The sequence below is a fragment of the Oncorhynchus kisutch genome, linkage group LG8 (genome assembly GCF_002021735.2).
Source record: "Oncorhynchus kisutch isolate 150728-3 linkage group LG8, Okis_V2, whole genome shotgun sequence".
NCBI classification, from domain to species: Eukaryota; Metazoa; Chordata; class Actinopteri; order Salmoniformes; family Salmonidae; genus Oncorhynchus; species Oncorhynchus kisutch.
In genome coordinates, this window is record NC_034181.2 from 65,771,171 (window position 1) to 65,794,328 (window position 23,158).

Genomic DNA, 23,158 nt, shown 5'->3' on the forward strand with positions numbered 1-23,158 from the left:
ACACCCAATTTAGTCCTCAGCCTATCACTTAATTACTAAATCCTCCCTAATGCCTATTGGCAGGCAGTGGACGCACTCCAAGCGGCGGGACGGCTGACTGAACAGGAGACCTTTGGCAAGGTGTTGGTTAAGACGCTCCCATCTCTCTTCTCCTGGCCAGTTAAACATCTGATTTCACAAGAGGGCCCCGACCTGGAATGATCTGCCTATCGAGCGGCCGGAGCACACACAGCCCAGATGGACAGGGGGGAGGAGGGGGAGAGCGGGGGAGGCAGCGTGCCAAGGGTCACAAAGCCAAAACACTTTTCTCTCTTTCTCTCAGCCACTAAGATACAGACAAGGTTGAGAGTGTGTGTGAGGCACAGTGAGTTTCTAAACACATTTAACATCAGATGGGTGTTGTTTTTCACAGGCATTATGTAGAGTGATTGTTTGAGAGGCTTGTTTGAGTCATAAAGACACTGTGGCCTTACTGACCAAAAGGTTCAGTTTGGATCTAAATGGGAATAAGACAGTCTTACAGGCTCATGGCAATCAGTAAATACTCAAGTCACTGTTGAAATAATGGCTCAGTGAAATGTGAAGGATTGTGGTTAAAGACAGAGTTCATGACATGCTGTGTGCTAGGTGGTAGAGGGCTGCAGGTCCCAACAGAGATCATTGAGTCGCGGTCGGCATTTTTCATCCTGCATTCATCATTCATCAGACAGACAACTTTGGGATGAATTTGGATGAATCTTTCCACGGAAATTAACTTAAATATAATTAGGCTATAGTTTACTACACTGCCTAGTAATAAATATTGATCACCCATATTATTTTGTCTCTGTCTGAAAATCGTCCCGATCCTAAAAGGTAGGCTATTAAATGTAGCTCAAGAGAAAATGCAAGTGTCCTCTCTCTCTCTCCAACTCTGCTCTCTTCAAACTACGTCTAACCTATTGGCTGATATAGCCCAGTAATACTGATAGCCTAATATAATGGAGAATGTGAGGATCTCTGATAATTTAACCTATTTCTTAGGTTATTTTTGCACATTCTGATATTGACTATAGAGCGCAAAATTGCTAGGACCATGGCTAGCAAGCTAGCTGCATCCCATACACCTAAAATAACATTGCGGGGCCGTGGTTGGGTTCGGGACCAGTTCTTGCGGGAGCAGGTGGGAGTTAGACAGAAAGCCAGCGGGTGGGAGTTAGACAGAAAGCCAGCGGGTGGGAGTTAGACAGAAAGCCAGCGGGTGGGAATTAGACAGAAAGCCAGCGGGTGGGAATTAGACAGAAAGCCAGCGGGTGGGAGTTAGACAGAAAGCCAGCGGGTGGGAGTTAGACAGAAAGCCAGCGGGTGGGAGTTAGACAGAAAGCCAGCGGGTGGGAGTTAGACAGAAAGCCAGCGGGTGGGAGTTAGACAGAAAGCCAGCGGGTGGGAGTTAGACAGAAAGCCAGCGGGTGGGAGTTAGACAGAAAGCCAGCGGGTGGGAGTTAGACAGAAAGCCAGCGGGTGGGAGTTAGACAGAAAGCCAGCGGGTGGGAGTTAGACAGAAAGCCAGCGGGTGGGAGTTAGACAGAAAGCCAGCGGGTGGGAGTTAGACAGAAAGCCAGCGGGTGGGAGTTAGACAGAAAGCCAGCGGGTGGGAGTTAGACAGAAAGCCAGCGGGTGGGAGTTAGACAGAAAGCCAGCGGGTGGGAGTTAGACAGAAAGCCAGCGGGTGGGAGTTAGACAGAAAGCCAGCGGGTGGGAGTTAGACAGAAAGCCAGCGGGTGGGAGTTAGACAGAAAGCCAGCGGGAGAGAGTAGGTGTGGTATGAAAAGCTGCGGGAGCAGGTGGGAGTTAGACAGAAAGCCAGCGGGAGAGAGTAGGTGTGGTATGAAAAGCTGCGGGAGCGGGTGGGAATGGCATGAATAAATCAGTCATGCGCAGACCTCTACTTGGAGCCAGATAGAGGCAGACAGTCAGAGGGCTTTAGGGAACCCAAAGCCCTGTAGAGTACCTGTAGCCCTGCAGCTCATGTTCTGTGGTGTGGAGTCTCTCCTTTAAGGTGCGTAGCTCTGCCTGTAGCTTCCTCTGGGCCTGCTCTGCCCTCACCACCTCTGCCACCCGCTCTGCCAGGTGTTCCTGTGCCCGATGCTGCCCCCCCTCCACCAGCAACACCTTCTCCTCCTGACGAGCCAGCTCCTGGGCTGAAACACAGACACAAACACATAGCATATTTTGATCATTTACTATCAACAACGCTATTATATTACATATCTTATCTGTTATCTTGTGTGCTGATTTGCCCTTCTTCTGCATCCATGCATGTTCTGTTATTTCTTATTTTTATAGTCCCTCTGACTGCATATGCATATGTTAGTATGCATGTGTGAGTGAGAGTGAGTGTCAGACAAAAGGCCCCAGGCTGTGAATTGATGGGCTGTTTCATTGCTGGCTAGCTGCTGAGGCTTCTTGGGCAGGCAGGACGTAAACAGGTGACCATCTCAGACTGCTCATTAAAGTCAGCCCTAGAGGCTGCACTGCTGCTGCCACTACAACCATGTCACTCTCCTCTTTCTCCTCTTCTCTCCTTCCATCAGCATCACTCTCATTCCTTCTTCCTCATGCCTCTTCTGCTTTCTGCTCATGCCTCTAACTGTTTTTAGAACCTATTCTCCACCAAGGGAAGGAGAGAGAGAGACAAACAGACAGACAAAGAGAGACAAAGCAAGATAGAGAAATAGGGAGAGAGAGAGAGCTACAAATGTACCTGACTACACTCTGAAACACGACTCCACCTGTATAGACACCAGTCACCCCCCAGGACTGTGTCCTCCTCCTACCCGTGTCCCTGCAGCGTCCCTGGGCCTCCTTTAGTTCCTCCCTGAGGGTCATCAGCTGGGTCCTGAGAGAGCCACACTCGGCCTCTCTCTGCTGTCCTTCCCTCCTGGCCCTCTGGACGTCAGCCTCCAGGCCCCTGACTGCAGCTGCCTGCCGCTCCACCTCCACAGCCCGACTCCTCAGAGTCTCCCGGGCCTCCAGCAGGTCAGCCTCCGAACGCCTCAGGAGGTTATCCCGCTTCTGCACCGCCTGGGAGGGAAAAGAGAGAAGGCTCAGTCAAAGTGTGAGTGTATGAACATATACTCCTGTGTGTGTATCTTCTTACCCAGAGTGTTCCATTTATGTGTGTGTGCGTGTTTTCCACTTTCTGAAGTTCTGAGTGAGTATGTCAGTGAGTGAGTAGGTGAGTGAGTAGGTGAATGTAAGCTCTTTCTAGCCTATCCTCCAGGTATGTTGGAGGTGAGGGGGCCTGGCCTGGCATCATGCCACAGTCTGTACCTGCTGTCTCTTGGCACACTGGGTGTGGGCGGCCTGCAGGTCCTGCTCCAGCCTGGCAGCCCTCTGCTCTTGAGCTCCCACCTCCTCCAGCCTGCGCTGGCCCTCCATCATGGTCTCTGCCTGGAGCTGCCTCCCAGCCTCTTGCAGCCGCAGCACCTCTGCAGCACACACAGTATACCGTAAACACACACATGGATGGATACACACACCCATAATGCAGTAAAAAATAAACTATGTATTCTATCGTAAACACAAAGTTATTGGTTGAGTTGTGTCATGCCCTCCACACCTGCCACAGTGCTGTCCTTGAGCTGGGTGAGTCTGGACACCTCCTCTCTCAGCTGACGAACCTCCGACTGGCACACACTGAGGTCCTGGCTAGCCTGGGCACACTGTTCCACGGTCTGGGAGAATGCCTACACACACACACACACACACACACACACACACACACACCTGTCACACACCTATGACTATGCCTGAGGGGAACGGGAGGACCAAAGCCCCCCCCACCCCCCAGGACATCTCCACACCTGCTCAAGCGCGTTCAGTGAAGCGCCTGCCCCTAATTTGGCATTTCCACCATGACGGCATATGTATCAGAGTGTGGAGGAAGTGTCCTGTGTTAGGGGAGCACCTATCTGACAGGTGTCACATCCAATCTGCACAGACCTACTGATGTTTTAACTATTCAATTAACCAGCCAACTGCACTGTGTGGCTGCCATGACATATTTACCTAAGATAACTTGTGTGTGTGTGAGCACAGGCAGCTGACAGGTCAACATGTCACTGTCACTCTTCCTCCAGTAGAGTGTGTGTGTGTATGTGTGCCAGCCATCTCCCCAATGCTCTCAGAGCCTATCAAGCCAAAGCCAACAGCTTTGAGTGAAATATGTACATAAACATGAAGTTAAAAAGTATAATTCAGCCATGTTGTGGAGGGAAGATCCTGCCATCTTCCCCCTTCATCTCAGACCATTAAAATAACGAGTTGTCACCAGGCTCTGCTTTCACTACCTCCTGACGCTGACACCCTTCAAGACAAATCTAGATTTCATGGCCACTTACAGATGTATAAATAGTCAAACGAGGTGCTCTAATCATCTATAAAACGCAGCTAAAAGGTTGCCAGAAGATGGCGGGCATCGTGGGCCAGCCGGGCTGGGTAATCAATCTGGGCTGAGTCGGAGTGGAGCGTGGAGCGGTGGCTGCGTGCGTTAGGAGCAGGGCAGTAAATCACGTCAGCGCAGCGCGGGCGCTCCTCTGACACGCCAGCCACTCCAGCTGACACTGGGCCTGCTCGACAGCCTGATGGATCGCCCCACTACACTCCATTAAAGGCAAACGGGCACACGCACGCTGACATAACAAACAATTAGTCACCGTGGCCGTTATGGACGTTGGTTGGTGCGGGTCGGCGTCTGTCTGGCAATGGCTGCTCTGACTTCCTGTCTAGGGTCAATTTAAAGCCAGGGTTGGAATACACAGAACTACAGTGAACTTACTGAACATACAGTAGGACCAAACTTTTATGTATAGTTGATAAGTGAACTTTTAAAGACAATGACTTTCTCTGGTCACTGTGATTTCACTGGCCACAGTGACTGGTTGTGTTAGCAGGACTCCAGCATGAAGAGGTGAAGTGTTCTGCCCCTACTGTACCTGTTGTAGTTCCTGGATGCGGCAGAGCTGGGAGTCGTAGTCTGCGTCAGAGTGGATGTGACTGGCTCTGTAGACAGAGAAATCAGCTTGGCTCTCCACCACACTCTCCTCCTGTTCCTCCACCTGAGAGAGGCACACAGGAACAAACATAGTACACAGATATATCTGTTGACAGACCGGTACAGAACCACTGTCATGCGGTTGACTTTAGTAGGTCTCTCCTCCCATTTCCTTCCTGTGTTGTGAAGTTGAGTGTTGCGAGGTAGAGACAGAAGGACTGGCTGGAGCTCTGTGAGACTATGGTTGAAGGGCAGACTGCATGGGGTCCTCCTGTCTGACTGTGGGTGAGGCAGGCCGGGGGTCACTGTGAGACTAAGTTTGGGGCTGATGTGCTGGGTGAGTTCACACTAATGAAACAGAGACAGGCAAACAGTTTCCCCTCAGTCTTCCCCATCTGCATGCTGTGCTGGGCCTGATGGCTCGTGACTGGAGCACATTCTGCTTTTCACAGATGAGCTGGTCTGTCTGAGGTGCACACACACACACAAACAAACACACAAAATGTCCTATCGGGTGTCGGTGGTTTGTCAGGATTACTTTGTGCTGCTGCACTTATAAAACACTCCCAAATGGCCTGTAAGTTTACGAGGATAATAAATCTATCTGAATACGATGTTCCTCTCATTACCCACTGTTGTTTGTTGTCTATGTTTTCCAGACAGCCTTCACTGCAGTCTGTCTGTAGTGTTCATAAAGCCAGGGGCCGTTACAGGCAGGATGAAGATGGAGAGAGAGGTGAAATCAGCTGGTTGTATTGATGTCTCACAGCAGTCAGAGCGATCGGCTCATTAAATGAAATCAGACTCTCTACCTCCCTCTCTCACACAGACATACACACCCCCCAGTTTTTAGACAACACATGTAAACTTGGGAAAGGGGTAAAGAAACATTGGTGTGAAAAAATACCTTGGCAGGAAGTGATCACTTAAAAGGTATGCAGGTCAACACTCACTCACGCACACACACACCGTGGGTCAGAGATAGAGACTGATGAACCGAGTGGGTGGTGTGTCGCCCTGTGTGCTCTAAGGACCCAGCTGAGGATGAGAGAGATCAATACTGTGTGTGTGTGTGTGCGATTGAGAGCTTCTGTGTTGCTAATGGAGCTCTGCTGTGTGGGAGGGGTGTTGTTAGGGACTCAGGTGGTGTGTATACAGTGGAGAGGGAAGGCCTTGGTTACAGCAGTGGAGAGGGCAGGGTGAGAGCTGGAGGTGATGGGAACGGCGCCTCCATTATGGGCTCACAGAAGGAGGTAAGCGCCCCACTGGATCTCCAGCCACCTCCACACCACATAAACACTGAGCTCCACTGGGCACGGCCGCCATTATTTCAGCCACATATCGCATCCCCAGCATGATTTTCCACTTTGCTTCTTCCCTGCATGGAGCTGTCAACCACCCCGTGTCTCACACACACATGCATGCACACAACCACACACACCTAAACAAGTCCAAACATCAATCCTTCCTCTCCACTGCTCTGCCCATGTAATCCAGTCTTCCCCTCCTCTCTGCTTCCTCCTGCCAGCCATTAACGGCTGTGCTCTGTGCTGTGCTCTGTGCTGTACTCTGTGCTGTCCAGGGAGCTCACACTGCCTGTGTTTTCTCATTGTGTTTCCTCCTGTATGGGGGCCATGAAGCCGATCAATAGGAATCAGTGAAAACACTTCCAGAGGTCCCCAGGCCTCCGACTCCCAGAGTGTTGTACCCTGTCTGACTCCACCCGTTTACAGATCAGCAGCAGAGATGGAGCCTTACCTACAGAGGTGTGGCACGACAACTGACCTGCATGTAGCTTCACTCACCTGAGAGGCCAGTTGGGTATACTACAGTGCTAGTACTACTTGACTGGCTTTGACATCACCGCATGACTGGCACTGTTCTAGGTAGCAGGGGTAGTGAGCAGGATGAGTGGGCCTGACTGTGTAGGGGGAAACCACTGAGTGGACTAGTAAATTAATCTATGTTTGTAGTGGAAAGGGAGTGATCAGCACAGTGTGACCGGGTTAGTCCGTGTCTGTGGACGAGTCTGTCATTGGGAAGCTACAGCCCTGTGGATGAGGCTCGGCCTGACTGACTGATCCACTGACCGATCTGCCTGACTGACTGGCTGGCCTAACTGGTGTGACTGACTGTCTGACCTGTCGTCTCAGTGCAGCGGTGCTGTCTCTCATAGTGCTGATGACCATCTCACACTCCTGGCTGTGTTTGCGGCTGGACTCCAGGTCTCTCTGGGTGTCTCGGAGGTGCTGGCTCAGGGCACTCAGGGCGTCATCCCCACTCTCCAGCTGGGCACAGTGGGCCTTCAGCTCCCCCTGCAACACCAACGCCTGGGCACACAGACGCAGCACATGCTCGTCCCGCTCCACCACCTGGGACACAGGGACACGCAGGCAGGCACACAAACACACATACAAACAAGACATGCTATTAACACTCATAAATCAGGCCTAGAGATGTACGCAAGAACAACTCCTGGCAACATGGGTATAAACAGCAGAGATAAAACCACAACACATGGAGCGCTTGGGGCTATATGGTTCTATCTGCATTTTTGTCCAAATTGAGTTATTGATAGCCTTGTTCTGTTTAATGTTCTCTACCTATATAGTACTCTAAACAACCCAATTCATGTTGTGTAAAAAAATAAATACTAGATAGAAATTGCTGACACCGTTCAAACCAAAAGGGTTTATAAGTAACTTTAACACCAATCATCTTCTAGCACAGTACCTCTAGCAGACAGAACCTCTAGCAGACAGAACCTCTAGCAGACAGAACCTCTAGCAGACAGAACCTCTAGCAGACAGAACCTCTAGCAGACAGAACCTCTAGCAGATAGAACCTCTAGCAGATAGAACCTCTAGCAGATAGAAGCTCTAGCAGACAGAAGCTCTAGTAGACAGATCCCCAAGCAGATAGAAGCTTTAGCAGATAGAACCTCTAGCAGACAGAAGCTCTACCGGACAGAACCTCTAGCAGACAGATACCCAAGCAGATAGAAGCTTTAGCAGATAGAACCTCAAGAAGATAGAAGCTTTAGCAGATAGAACCTCTAGCAGATAGAACCTCTAGCAGACAGAACCTCTAGCAGACAGAACCTCTAGCAGACAGAACCTCTAGCAGACAGAACCTCTAGCAGACAGAACCTCTAGCAGACAGAACCTCTAGCAGACAGAACCTCTAGCAGACAGAACCTCTAGCAGACAGAACCTCTAGCAGACAGAACCTCTAGCAGACAGATCCCCAAGTAGATAGAAGCTTTAGCAGACAGAAGCTATAGCAGACAGAAACTCAAGCAGACAGAACCTCTAGCAGACAGAACCTCTAGCAGACAGAACCTCTAGCAGACAGAACCTCTAGCAGACAGAACCTCTAGCAGATAGAAGCTCTAGCAGATAGAAGCTCTAGCAGACAGAAGCTCTAGCAGACAGAAGCTCTAGCAGATAGAACCTCTAGCAGACAGATACCCAAGCAGATAGAAGATTTGGCAGACAGAACCTCTAGCAGATAGAAGCTCTAGCAGATAGAACCTCTAGCAGACAGAAGCTCTACCGGACAGAACCTCTAGCAGACAGATCCCCAAGCAGATAGAAGCTTTAGCAGATAGAAGCTCTACCGGACAGAACCTCTAGCAGACAGATCCCCAAGCAGATAGAAGCTTTAGCAGATAGAAGCTCTACCGGACAGAACCTCTAGCAGACAGATCCCCAAGTAGATAGAAGCTTTAGCAGACAGAACCTCTAGCAGATAGAATCTCTAGCAGACAGATCCTCTAGCAGAAAGATCCCCAAGCAGATAGAAGCTTTAGCAGACAGAATCTCTAGCAGACAGAACCTCTAGCAGATAGAACCTCTAGCAGATAGAACCTCTAGCAGATAGAACCTCTAGCAGATAGAACCTCTAGCAGATAGAACCTCTAGCAGACAGATCCCCAAGCAGACAGAACCCCAAGCAGATAGAAGCTCTAGCAGACAGAAGCTCTAGCAGACAGAAGCTCTAGCAGACAGATCCCCAAGCAGACAGAACCTCTAGCAGACAGATCCCCAAGCAGATAGAAGCTTTAGCAGACAGAACCTCTAGCAGACAGAACCTCTAGCAGATAGAAGCTCTAGCAGACAGATCCCCAAGCAGATAGAAGCTTTAGCAGATAGAAGCTCTTGCAGACAGAATCCCAAGCAGATAGAAGCTCTAGCAGACAGAACCTCTAGCAGACAGATCCCCAAGCAGATAGAAGCTCTAGCAGACAGATCCCCAAGCAGATAGAAGCTTTAGCAGATAGAAGCTCTTGCAGACAGAACCTGAAGCAGATAGAAACTCTCAAAATACTAGAAAAAGCTCCAGTATCAGCTCTTAGTTTTCCTGCAGGGTGAGGATGGCGTGGGAGCTGACCTGAGCCCTGGCTTCCTTCAGGTCCTCGTCCTGGGCCTGTAGAGTGCTGTCCTGCTGGGAGATCTTGGTGAGGCAGGCCTGGTACTTGACCCTGTATAGCTCCAGGGACTGGGTCAGGGGCTGAAGCCTGGTCTCTGTGTCCGCTGCTATGCTCTCAGCCTCCTGCAGCACAGCCCTCAGCCTGGACAACTCTGCCTCCTGGCCCCAGAGACGGTTCTCCCTATCAGATGCCTGTGGGGGGGACACATTCTCAGAACACTGTAGTCTACTTCAATATGCCTGTATAATGGCTTACATAAACCTATAATAGGCATAGTACTGAGGGTACTTCACTGCCTATTAAAGTGAAGACAAATCCATGTTCCTGTCTTTCTGTGTACTGTACTCCTCTCACTCCTCCCACCCACCTCCTCCTCTGCCTGCCTGGTCTGTCTCTGGGCGTGCTCCAGGTCAGAGCGGAGGTGCTTCATGGTTGCTCTACACTGCTGCAGCCTGCCCTGGGTCTCCTGTAGCTCAGCCCTCAGCCCCAACACCTCATCCTCCCTGCTCTCCTGCTGAGCCCGGGCCTCCGCCTGCCACCACTGCAGCTCCCCACGCAGAACACACACTGCCCCCTGCTGGTTGTCCCGCTGAAGACAGAGGGTAGTGTCAGTGAGGGAGTGTGTAGGGAGAATGTGTGTGTATGTGCATGTGTGTGTGTGTGTGTGTATATGTGTGTTTGTATGTGTGTGTGTGTATTTGTGTGTGTGTGTGTGTATGTTTGTGTGTGTGTGTGTGTTTGTATTTGTTTGTGTGTATGTGTGTGTATGTATGTATGTGTTTGTATTTGTGTGTGTGTGTGTGTGTGTGCATACACACATATGGGGGGTGTAGGGGACACACAGACAGAACAGACAGATATGATACAATACACCCCCTTAAGCCTTCCTTCCTCTCCCTGCAGCTCCACCGAGGCACTTTAATGACACCACATTACACTACATTACATTATTACACTCCAGAGTACAATATCCCAGATGAGATAATATTAGTTTTCCCCTGGCTGATGATGCATTACAAAAATAAGGAGCAGTGTAACAGATGGCTCTCAGGGTAAAAATAATAAATCCCACAGACTTGTAACATGGCTGGGAGACACGAACCCACACCCACAAAACACTTCTGTGATTCATCTACTCCTTCGTTCTTACTGACTTCTAAGCCAGAAGAGTGAGAGAGAGGAAGAGAGAAACACGATTAGTTTGCATTTAACTTACAAACATCATTAAGACCCCAGCACTAATTGTGTTCTTTTAAATGAGTTAAATCTGTTAATGACTCCATTAGTGACTCCAGTGCATTGATGTCTCCCAGGAATGGAGGGAGGGAGGAAGTGAGAGGATGGATTGAGGCAGTCTGTGACATCACAAGCTGTGTAGACATACACAAATATGGAGGTAAAAGATACATGCAGAGAAAAGAGGACAGATGAAGAGGATAAATATAATAATACTAGGACAGATATAGGGAGGGGGACTGATGTGGAGAGAGAGGGGGAGCTCTAATCCATAATACAGCCAGCCTGCCTGCCTGCCATCCTGCCAACCATCCTGCCTGTCTGCCTGGCCTGCTGCATACATTACTGCATCAATCAGTGCTAAGCTGCAGTGTAATCTTCTAACTCCCTATTTCTCTCCCAACCTCATCACACAGACAACACCCCATGGCTATTTTTGATGAGATTCAGTGCTAGAGAGAGGGAGAGAGAGGTGGTGAGGGAAGGGGGGAAGGGTGTTTATAGAGCAGCCTCTCTCTCTCTCCCTCCCTCTCTCTCTCTCGCTCAACCACTGATTAATTTCCAACTAGATCGCTTGGCTAGCAGTATTATTAGCATAACATTTCCATGGATCAGGACCTGCAATGAAACCCTTTCATCAAGTCACTTGTCGAACATAAAATTTCGAATCTCATTTTGTTTCTAATATAATTTTCTTACTGGGTGTGTGTGGAAGGCAGCGGGAGCTGGGAAAACAGAGAGTGGGGGAGGTGGGGGTGGAGGGTTGTTATGCAGAAGATAAACGGAGTCATCAATCAGAATTAAAAGAGCTCTGGGTTGGGAAGGAGACGTTGGTGTTAACCATGGCGTCTGTAGCCGCTTCGACACACCCAAGGTGCGTGCTCTCAGGGCTGTCTGTCTGCCTGTCTGTCTGTCTGCCTCTCTGTCTGCCTGTCTGTCTGTCTGTCTCTGTCTGCCTGTCTGTCTGCCTGCCTGCCTGTCTTTCGAGTGGACAGAGGCTGAACTCTCAGCTAAAGACAAAAGAGCAGTCTGACTATCTTATCTTGTGACTGAGGCAGAACAGAACACCAAACTTGGTCGATTACACAGGTCCACAAACTCAAAAAATGCCTTTCACGTCACAACAATGTGACAGCACATGCAATAAATAACGATAAATCTAGCCTTGATTACAAAATGGTCAAAGCTGTCACTATTACAACCCCCAGCCCTAGTCCCAGACTGTACCAGTAATTATGAAAAATAACATAGCAGGGGGGAGGAGTAGGAGGAATGGGGATTTCTTTTGAATAAGGATACAGAATCAATGCAATTTAATCAATCTTGGGTAATTAAAATAAATCTATATTGTGAAACAATCAAGGTGCATAAACAAGATTCAAAGAAATGAAGGAACTGTGCCAAGAGGCTGCCCACTTCTAATTAAATGATACTAATTGGAATTCCACGGCTGTGCTGTGCTGTGTTTGTTGATGCCGTGGAGAGAAAGAGAGAGGGATGGCTGACTGCCCACTCCTTTGTCTCTGCTGCTTCTCCTCAACAGCACACATTACTGTACATAACACAGCCACACCATGGGCTCTCTCTCATAGTTTGTGTCTGTCTTTGTGATTGTCTCCACCCATTTCCAGGTGTCACCCGTTTTCCCCACTAGTCCCTGGGTACTTATTCCGGTGTTCCCTGTTTGTCTGTTGCCAGTTCGTCTTGTCAAGTCAACCAGGGTGTTTTTCCGTGCTCCTGCTTTTCTTTTCTCTCTTTTGCTAGTCCTCCCGGTTTTGACCCTTGCCTGCCTTGACTCTGAACCCGCCTGCCTGAACATACTGCCCACCCTGACCTCGAGCCTGCCTGCCACTCTGTACCTCCTGGACTCTGACCTTGTTTATGATCTTTTGTCTGTCCACGACAACTCTCTTGCCTGTCCCTTGTATTATAATAAATATCAGAGACTCAAACTATCTGCCTCCCGTGTCTGCATTTGGGTCTCGCCCTGTGCCCTTATAGACCTCCATAAGTATTGGGAGAGTGACATTTCTTGTTGTTTTGGCTCTGTACTCCAGCACTTATGGATTTGCATCCATATCGGGTGAACTGTTTAGAAATTACAGCTCTTTTTGGACATAGTCCACCCAATTTAGGGGACCAAAAGTATTATCTGCATTAAAGTAGTATTTGGTCCCAAATTCCTAGTAAACAAAGATTACATCAAGCTTGTAACTATACAAACCGCATTCCTTTAAAACCGGGGAGTTTTGGTAAAGTTACCTCCATTTTACAATCCTATATGGGGATGAGAGGGTTAGACATATTGTAATAGGAGGGATGAGAGGGTTAGACATACTGTAATAGGAGGGATGAGAGGGTTAGACATACTGTAATAGGAGGGATGAGAGGGTTAGACATACTATAATAGGAGGGATGAGAGGGTTAGACATACTGTAATAGGAGGGATGAGAGGGTTAGGATGAGAGGGTTAGACATACTGTAATAGGAGGGATGAGAGGGTTAGGATGAGAGGGTTAGACATACTGTAATAGGAGGGATGAGAGGGTTAGACATGCTGTAATAGGAGGGTTGAGAGGGTTAGACATGCTGTAATAGGAGGGATGAGAGGGTTAGGATGAGAGGGTTAGACATACTGTATGTAGATATGTGTGAATGCATAGTGTATATGCCCTGAGGTGGTGTAGAAACGTGTGAGTGCCAAGTGTATATAGATTATGGTGTGTGTATACATATTGTAAACTTTTTATAGATTATGGTGCGTGTGTACACATATTGTATAGTTATATAGATTATGGTGTGTGTATACATATTGTATAATTTATATATATTATGGTGTGTGTATACATACAGTGCCTTGCGAAAGTATTCGGCCCCCTTGAACTTTGCGACCTTTTGCCACATTTCAGGCTTCAAACATAAAGATATAAAACTGTATTTTTTTGTGAAGAATCAACAACAAGTGGGACACAATCATGAAGTGGAACGACATTTATTGGATATTTCAAACTTTTTTAACAAATCAAAAACTGAAAAATTGGGCGTGCAAAATTATACAGCCCCCTTAAGTTAATACTTTGTAGCGCCACCTTTTGCTGCGATTACAGCTGTAAGTCGCTTGGGGTATGTCTCTATCAGTTTTGCACATCGAGAGTGACATTTATTCCCATTCCTCCTTGCAAAACAGCTCGAGCTCAGTGAGGTTGGATGGAGAGCATTTATGAACAGCAGTTTTCAGTTCTTTCCACAGATTCTCGAATGGATTCAGGTCTGGACTTTGACTTGGCCATTCTAACACCTGGATATGTTTATTTTTGAACCATTCCATTGTAGATTTTGCTTTATGTTTTGGATCATTGTCTTGTTGGAAGACAAATCTCCGTCCCACTCTCAGGTCTTTTGCAGACTCCATCAGGTTTTCTTCCAGAATGGTCCTGTATTTGGCTCCATCCATCTTCCCATCAATTTTAACCATCTTCCCTGTCCCTGCTGAAGAAAAGCAGGCCCAAACCATGATGCTGCCACCACCATGTTTGACAGTGGGGATGGTGTGTTCAGGGTGATGAGCTGTGTTGCTTTTACGCCAAACATAACGTTTTGCATTGTTGCCAAAAAGTTCAATTTTGGTTTCATCTGACCAGAGCACCTTCTTCCACATGTTTGGTGTGTCTCCCAGGTGGCTTGTGGCAAACTTTAAACAACACTTTTTATGGATATCTTTAAGAAATGGCTTTCTTCTTGCCACTCTTCCATAAAGGCCAGATTTGTGCAATATACGACTGATTGTTGTCCTATGGACAGAGTCTCCCACCTCAGCTGTAGATCTCTGCAGTTCATCCAGAGTGATCATGGGCCTCTTGGCTGCATCTCTGATCAGTCTTCTCCTTGTATGAGCTGAAAGTTTAGAGGGACGGCCAGGTCTTGGTAGATTTGCAGTGGTCTGATACTCCTTCCATTTCAATAGTATCGCTTGCACAGTGCTCCTTGGGATGTTTAAAGCTTGGGAAATCTTTTTGTATCCAAATCCGGCTTTAAACTTCTTCACAACAGTATGTCGGACCTGCCTGGTGTGTTCCTTGTTCTTCATGATGCTTTCTGCACTTTTAACGGACCTCTGAGACTATCACAGTGCAGGTGCATTTATACGGAGACTTGATTACACACAGGTGGATTGTATTTATCATCATTAGTCATTTAGGTCAACATTGGATCATTCAGAGATCCTCACTGAACTTCTGGAGAGAGTTTGCTGCACTGAAAGTAAAGGGGCTGAATAATTTTGCACGCCCAATTTTTCAGTTTTTGATTTGTTAAAAAAGTTAGAAATATCCAATAAATGTCGTTCCACTTCATGATTGTGTCCCACTTGTTGTTGATTCTTCACAAAAAAATACAGTTTTATATCTTTGTTTGAAGCCTGAAATGTGGCAAAAGGTTGCAAAGTTCAAGGGGGCCGAATACTTTCGCAAGGCACTGTATTGTTTAGTTATATAGATTATGGTGTGTGTATACATACTGTTTAGTTATATAGATTATGGTGTGTGTATTAATATTGTATAGTTTATGCAGCTATATAATAGACCTGGCACCAAGCCCATCCATCTAAAGATCATCATTCCAGTAGCTACTGTAAACAGTGTTGAATAGTCTCACTAAGGATGTGGTATGATGTGTGTGTGTGTAAACTGACCTGTGTGAGCAGGCTGTCCCTCTCCTGCTGTAGCTGGCCAGTTGTCTGTAGTTGTGCCTCCATGTCCTCCTCTCTCTGACTCAGGCTGCCCTGGAGACAGCTCACCTCCTTCTGCAGCCTCTGCACCTCCTCTCCAAGGGCCCGCTCCTGCTGAGCCTGCACTGAAAGCTACACACAGACAGACAGAAAGAAAGACAGACAGAAAGACAGACAGACAGACACAACATACATATAATTTAATGTTAAGTGACACATTATCCCTTATCAGGAAACAATTGCTGCATGTGTGGACGCAAGTGTGAAAATGAACAAAATCCCAGTCCATATAATTAACGAAAACAGTGCTGTGAGCAGACAAGAAGAGAAGGCAGGGGAGCATGGAGACAACCAGAGACAAAACCACTGTGTTCTCCTCTATTCTGCTTGTAGTCAGACCTGTAGAGCTTGTTGTCTGGAGAAGTGGAATCAGATTCCCTGTAATATATGTGGATATATGTGGTTTCCCCCCTGGGGCGGCAGGTAGCCTAGTGGTCACAGCGTTGGACTAGTAACCGAAAGGTTGCAAGATTAAATCCCCGAGCTGACAAGGTAAAAATCTGTCGTTCTGCCCCTGAACAAGGCAGTTAACCCACCGTCATTGAAAATAAGAATATGTTCTTAACTGACTTGCCTTGTTAAATAAAGGTTAAATAAAAACACCACCCACTCCAGCAGCAAGTTTCGAGTGAGTGATAAACTCCTCTCCCATCCCCACCTCTCAACCCGACCCATTCCATCTCTCTCTCTCAGTCCCTCTCTTCACCCGTCTGCTCAGTTTAAATGACATCTCCCCGTGAGTCTCAGGAAACGCCACGTAAAGCAATTACTAACAGGCCTGATGTGCCCCCTTCCCTTTATGTAGGGGGGGGCATGTGCCCTTCAGCAAAAAATGAATTTTCCAATTGCAGTTAGTTCTGCCATGAATAAATAAACAAATGAATATTTGAGAGGGCAACATAAATAAATAACATCACAAACATTTCACTGGCACTCATAAGTATTCTGCAGATAACTTGGGCTGCATGCTAATGATAAAAACAGTAGATGTAGCAGGTTCCCAATGCATTATTCACCCCTATCCTCCAACCCAAAATTAAATAAATAAAGATCTTTCAAGGAAGTCAAAACATCCTCTCAGCATTGAAGTGACAGGCCTGTCCCATTTATAACACAAGGACACTCTGGCAAACAAATATCTGACCAGTCAGAGAGAGAGAGGAATAAATAAACCAGCACAACAGTGTATGGCCATTGACACATCCTCTACAAGTTCTCCTTCAAGAAGAAAACTCTGAAATAACACAGAAGGTTCATGGGACACAGTCAGGTGTCCTTTTTTTCTTCTAAGTCCCAAAGTACAGGGCTGGCTGGACACTAACAAGGTCACCATGTCCTTGAGCTTTCTCCTCAGGGATACACGGGGGGGGGGGGGGGGGGGGGGGGGGGGGACTAGCCCCTCTATAAACCGGCAGCACTAGGACTCGTCTTCGATGGCTGTAGAGACTGCATTAGGCAGGTCTGTACAACCCCATCCATGTTGACTAATTAAAAAGAGATGTGTTAGATCTCAGGCCTCACCTCATCCTGAGCTGATTTCAGGTGTTCCTGGGCGGTGCTCAGTTCTGTGGTCAGTCTCAGCACTGTCTCATCCCTGTTGGTCACCTGAGCACAACCACACACCTTGGTCAGTCCCTACTTCCACTCAACTCACACTGCCTTACCTGTCAGTATGTATGGTTCTTCTTCTGCTGTGAAGACTTAAAACAACACTACTGTCACGACTTCTGCCGAAGTCGATGCCTCTCTTTGTTCGGGCGGTGTTCGGCATTCGATGTCGCCGGTCTTCCTTTTCCATTTGATTTGTCTCGTTTTCCCACACACCTGGTTCTCATTTCCCTCATTATGTGTTGTGTATTTAACCCTGTTTCCCCCATGTTTTCATGTATGCGCACGTTAGGCTGGTTACGCGAATTTCGTGTTCGTTTGTGTAGTGTGCTTTTGGTTCGCCAAATAAAAGGCTCCAGTTTGCTACCAAATATCTGCTCTCCTGCACCTGACTTCCTACAGCCCTTCACGCATACCCTGACAACTACACTATATCGACACATTCTTAACAATGACCTTGGTAAAGACATTTTGTATTTCACATCCATTATGAAACATGAAACATCCTGATCCAAGTTAAATAAAGGTTCAATTAAAAAAAGTTTAGAAAAGGACATGACATTTCTGATTCCCTGTTTGTGAGCTGACCAGCTAAGGGGCATTACAACAAGGGTTGGTTGGATGAGGGAGAGGAGACAGATGGAGGAGAGATGATAAGGCCAGTACCTCATGCTGTGCAGCCTTGTGTTTCTCATTGAGCAGGTCCAGGTCATGGCTCAGGTCCTGGTTCTCTGTCACCTGAAAGGCCAGTCTGTCTCTCTGTTCCCCCACCTCACGCAGCTCCTCCCTCAGCCTGCCCACCCCAGCCTCCTCCTGGACCAACTAGACACAGACAGAGAAATAGTGTGGGTCTAGCAGAAAATAGGCTAATAACAGAGGTGCAGTATATGGATAAACCTACAGACCATTTTAGAATATTATGTACGAGTGACTTTCTATCAAGGTTCAAGTACCTGGGCATAGCAGGTGGTATACTGCTGCTGTAGTTGGACCAGATCAGCTCTGATCTCAGCCAGTCTCTCCTCTGTCTCCACACACTGGCTATCCTGCGACAAGTGACACGTGTCATTCCATTGTCATAAACATGCCAATACATGGCTCTTAATGGGTCAAATGAAACTCCTTTTCTTACCTGCTTCTCCCTCTCTATTTTACATGACCTCAGCTCGGCAGCAACTTGCTGCAGTGCATCTTGGGAGGAGAGCAGCTGTTGGCGGAGAACGCGGGCGTCTTCTTCATGGTCCTGCAGCTTCACTGTGAGAGCCACGACCATCTCCTCCTTCTGGGCAAGCTGCGGGACAGGAGGGAACGTAACACACTGAAGAACACATCAAGGACAGGACAGAGAACAGGCTGATTGTACAGTAATAGCTATGTGGAAAGCACTTTCCTGTTCAAATCACAGACATTATTTGCAATCAGCAAGAAGTAAAAAGGTTCAAATCAAACGTTTATTTACTGTTGTTCTCTATGTTCCGGATACAGGAAAAGAATGACAAAGAGCGTGATGGTTTTAGTTCCATCCTATAGACACACATAATAACACATAAAGAGGTAAAAGTCCAACGAACCATTTAATGGTGGCAACACTCACAATTGTACATTAGAAAAGAACACAATATATATATAGACGTTCTGTCCAGTTAGTTTCCCATTTGGACAAAAAACATGTCCTAGATAAGCAAGACAATTTTTCCTGTTTTAGGGAAATGGGTTTGTCTGCTAGCTACATCCCTCCATTCCACTGCAAATTGGAGAATAAGAGTTTATACAGAACCATTTCTGCTGCTGTTATTGAGCTTCTGTGAAATTGTTGTGGATTACACATAATTATTGATAAAGCAGCTTTCTCTCTCTGTTTTTGTTGCCCAAATCTGTTAAAATATGATGAGACTCCACATTGGTACCCGAGTAATGAAAACACACGGCTATAGTGATAGTGTTATTTTGTCCTGAGTAATCATACGCATGAGAGACAGAGAGAGGCTGACTGGGATGAGGCAATTAACAACAACACTGATACTGGAAACATGTGGAATGGATGAGTGGGCTGGGGAGGAGAGGGCTGGTTGTCGATTGGGGTATCTAAAAAGTGGCTGAGGATTCTAACCACCACACACAGACAGACAGACAGACACAGGAGAATGAGCAGACAGACAGACCAGACAGACAGACACAGGAGAATGAGCAGACAGACAGACCAGACAGACAGACACAGGAGAATGAGCAGACAGACAGACCAGACAGACAGACACAGGAGAATGAGCAGACAGACAGACCAGACAGACAGACACAGGAGAATGAGCAGACAGACAGACCAGACAGACAGACACAGGAGAATGAGCAGACAGACAGACCAGACAGACAGACACAGGAGAATGAGCAGACAGACAGACAGACAGACAGACAGACAGACAGACAGACAGACAGACAGACAGACACAGGAGAATGAGCAGACAGACAGACAGACACAGGAGAATGAGCAGACAGACAGACAGACAGACAGACAGACAGACAGACAGACAGACAGACAGACAGACAGACAGACAGACACAGGAGAATGAGCAGACAGACAGACCAGACAGACAGACACAGGAGAATGAGCAGACAGACAGACCAGACAGACAGACACAGGAGAATGAGCAGACAGACAGACAGACAGACAGACAGACAGACAGACAGACAGACAGACAGACAGACAGACAGACAGACAGACAGACAGACAGACAGACAGACAGACAGACAGACAGACAGACAGACAGACAGACAGACAGACAGACACAGACAGACACAGGAGAATGAGCAGACAGAGAGCCACAAGGTCAGTCTGAGGTTCACCACACATGCTTTCACAGAGGGGAGGGGGGGGTCTGAAACAAAGGAGCCTTATTTCCACAGAACATTCTGATTGTGAGAGGGTTATGGCTGAGTGATTTTCAGTTTACCTACAGGAGTTATTTCTAACAGTGGTAGTTAACTGGGTTATAATGTCCTTTTTATCACAAGAAACAATAAAATGACAACAAGCAAAAAAAAAAAAAAGCAAACATCCTTTCTCTCTGTGAGGCTAATTTTCCACAGAGCCGATTAAGGAGCGTCATTAACCTGCCTGCTAAGCACAAAATTGTAATTAAAACCAAGGGGGTCATATGCATTTAACACGGCCATGCACTTGAAAGCGAGGAGTGGGGGGAAAAAATGAATTCCCTGTACATGTTTGCAGATTGCAGCCTAATGTGGAGCTCAGTTTAATTAGACCCCAGTGACCTGATGTGATGGAGCCTGACCGGGTCCTCACTACACCCACACTGCAGCCACACCACCGTCACCAACCCTGCTCCCACCCTCCGACCCCCACAGCTCCAAGAACCATGCCACCTCCCCCTCCTCCCCAGGCCAAGACTCCCTTCCACCTCTCCCCTCTTCTGCCTACCTATCCCTCGACCCCCCCCCCCCCACACCCTGCTCCCTGTACCTCCCCAGTCCCAGCCACTCACCCTGCCCTGTAGGCCGTCCAGGCTGTGCTGCAGCTCCTGCATCTGGGCCCCCAGACTGTGGGTCTTCTCCTCCTGTAGTCTCAGGCCTTTGAGGGCCGTGTCCCTGGCCCTCTGCACCTCCTCAAGCCCAGCCTCCCTCAGCCTAAGTCCCTCTGAAGCAGCATGGTAGCGGTCCCTCCACTCCCACAGCTCCCTGTCCCGCTGGGCACTCTCCTCCCACAGCTCCCGACCCATCACGTCTGCCTGGCTCTGCAGCCACACAGCTTGCACATCGCTCTCCCTCACCTGCACATAGACACACAGTCACAGTCAGTTACATCCTCAAATAGACATCTTCAGTCATTCATATCAGTCAGGAGACATCTAGAAACGCAACTCACACACACTAAGAACATACACGTTAACGGTCAAGGACATAGTACAGACACTCATGTAAACACGTCCGACGCTCGTCATCACAGTGACTGCTGTGGCACAGAGCAGACTGTCCCTCCTGTCACAGCTAGTTCCCAGGATGTTAAAACAACACATCTATAACAGCCCTAGTGAGTTTCCACTAAAACCCACTTAAAGAGCAGGACTATTCTTTATGAACTGACAAACTCACACAGTAACAGGATCAGCACATAAAAGTCCATGCGAATGAAACAAACGAGTGTTAGCGGGGTGTGAATAAACACTGTGGCGCGCACCTCTACAGACCCTTCTATCAATCAACCTGTCTGCACTTTGTTTTGAGAGTAATCTTGTCCAACCACCAGAGAAGCACTCAGCAGTTAGTGGAGCTTGGCTGTGCTTTGAAGGCCGTGGTTTATTGCGGTCCCAGAGCACAGTGAAGCCGCGCTGTAAAAACACGCAGGCCCAGCGCTCGACACTCGTCCGGGGTTACTCACCTCACACAGGGATCTAGCTCAGACCTGCAGACCACCTAAAACCCCCGTCTGACCCTTTTCTATTTCTCTCTTGTTCCCTCTCTCCCTCCGTCTACAGATTATCACCCTCTGTCCCAGGTCTTCCCTCTGCTGTCCCACTTTCACCCTCTATTGACTGGGACAGGGCTTGTCTGAGCCCTCATTAGTGTGGGCTGCCAAGGCCATGCCCAGTAGACATGTGCATACACGCAGACACACACACACCACACCAATCCCCGGAAAAGCTCCTGACCCACTCTTTGGCCTTTAAGGGCCGACCAAAATCCTCATTACACGTCGGCTCCCACTGCTTAAGAGGTGAATGTGAAGTTGAAGGGTTGAAAGCAGGCATTAGAAGATGCCCACACTGTGTCAGTCAGTCAGGCACCTCACAACACAGCAGCGTGAGAGGAGAGGCCTTGTTAAGGAGCATTGTGTGTCATCCTGTTCGGGGGTAGCACAAAGGTGTCAGCCAGAGCCCAGAGCCACAGACCTTGTCCTTGAGCTGATGCTGCTCGTCTCTCAGCCTCTTCAGCTCCTCTTCACTACCACAAAGCTGAGGAGAAACACACAACATGTTAAGTACACAGAGGGTGAAGAGATAGAGTGTGAGGTTACACAGAAGGGCTGTTATAACAAAGCAGCCATTTTATATCAATATAAAATCAGTTCTGAGTAACAATTAAGTACCTTACTGTAATAGTTTTCCAATAAAATGGTCAAAAAGAAACAAAAATAGCTTTTTAGCAAAAAACGATTTATCAAGCAAGAATTTTGCTGGGACTGTCTGGGAGTGATGTCGCTCTTGCTGTGGGTGATTCCCTGATCCACCTCTACGCAGACGATACCATTCTGTATACATCTGGCCCTTCTTTGGACACTGTGTTAACAAACCTCCAAACGAGCTTCAATGCCATACAACACTCCTTCCGTGGCCTCCAACTGCACTTAAACGCTAGTAAAACTAAATGCATGCTTTTCAACCGTTCGCTGCCCACACCCGTTGTCACCAAAGCCCCATACACCACCCACTACTGCGACCTGTATGCTCTCGTTGGCTGGCCCTAAGCTACATATTCGTAGCGAGACCCACTGGCTCCAGGTCATCTATAAGTCTTTGCTATCTCAGCTCACTGGTCACGATAACAACACCCCCCCATTGCATGTGCTCCAGCAGGTATACAGTTGGGCAAAAAAGTATTTAGTCAGCCACCAATTGTGCAAGTTCTCCCACTTAAAAAGATGAGGTACACTTCAATAATTTGCAAATAAATTCATAAAAAATCCTAAAATGTGATTTTCTGGATGTGTCCCCCTCATTTTGTCTGTCATAGTTGAAGTGTACCTATGATGAAAATTACAGGCCTCTCTCATCTTTTTAAGTGGGAGAACTTACACAATTGGTGGCTGACTAAATACTTTTTTGCCCCACTGTATCTCACTGGACATCCCCAAAGCCAACATCTTTTTTGGCCGCCTTTCCTTCCAGTTGTCTGCTGCCAATGACTGGAACGATTTGCAAAAATCGCTGAAGCTGGAGACTTATATTTCCCTCACTAACTTTAAACATCAGCTATCTGAGCAGCTAACCGATCGCTGCAGCTGTACATAGCCCATCTGTAAATAGCCCACCCAATCTACCTACCTCATCCC

The 23,158-nt window shown here is 47.7% G+C and overlaps 1 protein-coding gene across 5 annotated transcripts in view; it reads right to left on the reverse strand.

Moving 5' to 3' along the window:
* pmfbp1 (polyamine modulated factor 1 binding protein 1) overlaps positions 1-23,158 on the reverse strand; it is a 267,939-nt gene that overhangs the window by 17,947 nt on the left and 226,834 nt on the right. For 3 of the 5 annotated variants that reach the window (XM_031830907.1, XM_031830909.1, XM_031830906.1), the window contains 15 exons: positions 21,999-22,061; positions 20,595-20,879; positions 18,230-18,388; positions 18,051-18,143; positions 17,764-17,919; positions 17,011-17,094; positions 15,394-15,561; positions 9,835-10,056; positions 9,428-9,658; positions 7,177-7,407; positions 4,977-5,099; positions 3,602-3,728; positions 3,313-3,470; positions 2,817-3,063; positions 1,991-2,180 (listed from right to left, as the gene is read on the reverse strand). In XM_031830907.1, the coding sequence (XP_031686767.1) occupies positions 1,991-2,180; positions 2,817-3,063; positions 3,313-3,470; positions 3,602-3,728; positions 4,977-5,099; positions 7,177-7,407; positions 9,428-9,658; positions 9,835-10,056; positions 15,394-15,561; positions 17,011-17,094; positions 17,764-17,919; positions 18,051-18,143; positions 18,230-18,388; positions 20,595-20,879; positions 21,999-22,061 (2,537 nt within the window). The remainder of the gene's footprint in view (positions 1-1,990; positions 2,181-2,816; positions 3,064-3,312; positions 3,471-3,601; positions 3,729-4,976; positions 5,100-7,176; positions 7,408-9,427; positions 9,659-9,834; positions 10,057-15,393; positions 15,562-17,010; positions 17,095-17,763; positions 17,920-18,050; positions 18,144-18,229; positions 18,389-20,594; positions 20,880-21,998; positions 22,062-23,158) is intronic. The other 2 variants (XM_031830908.1, XM_031830910.1) reach the window with 1 other exon arrangement.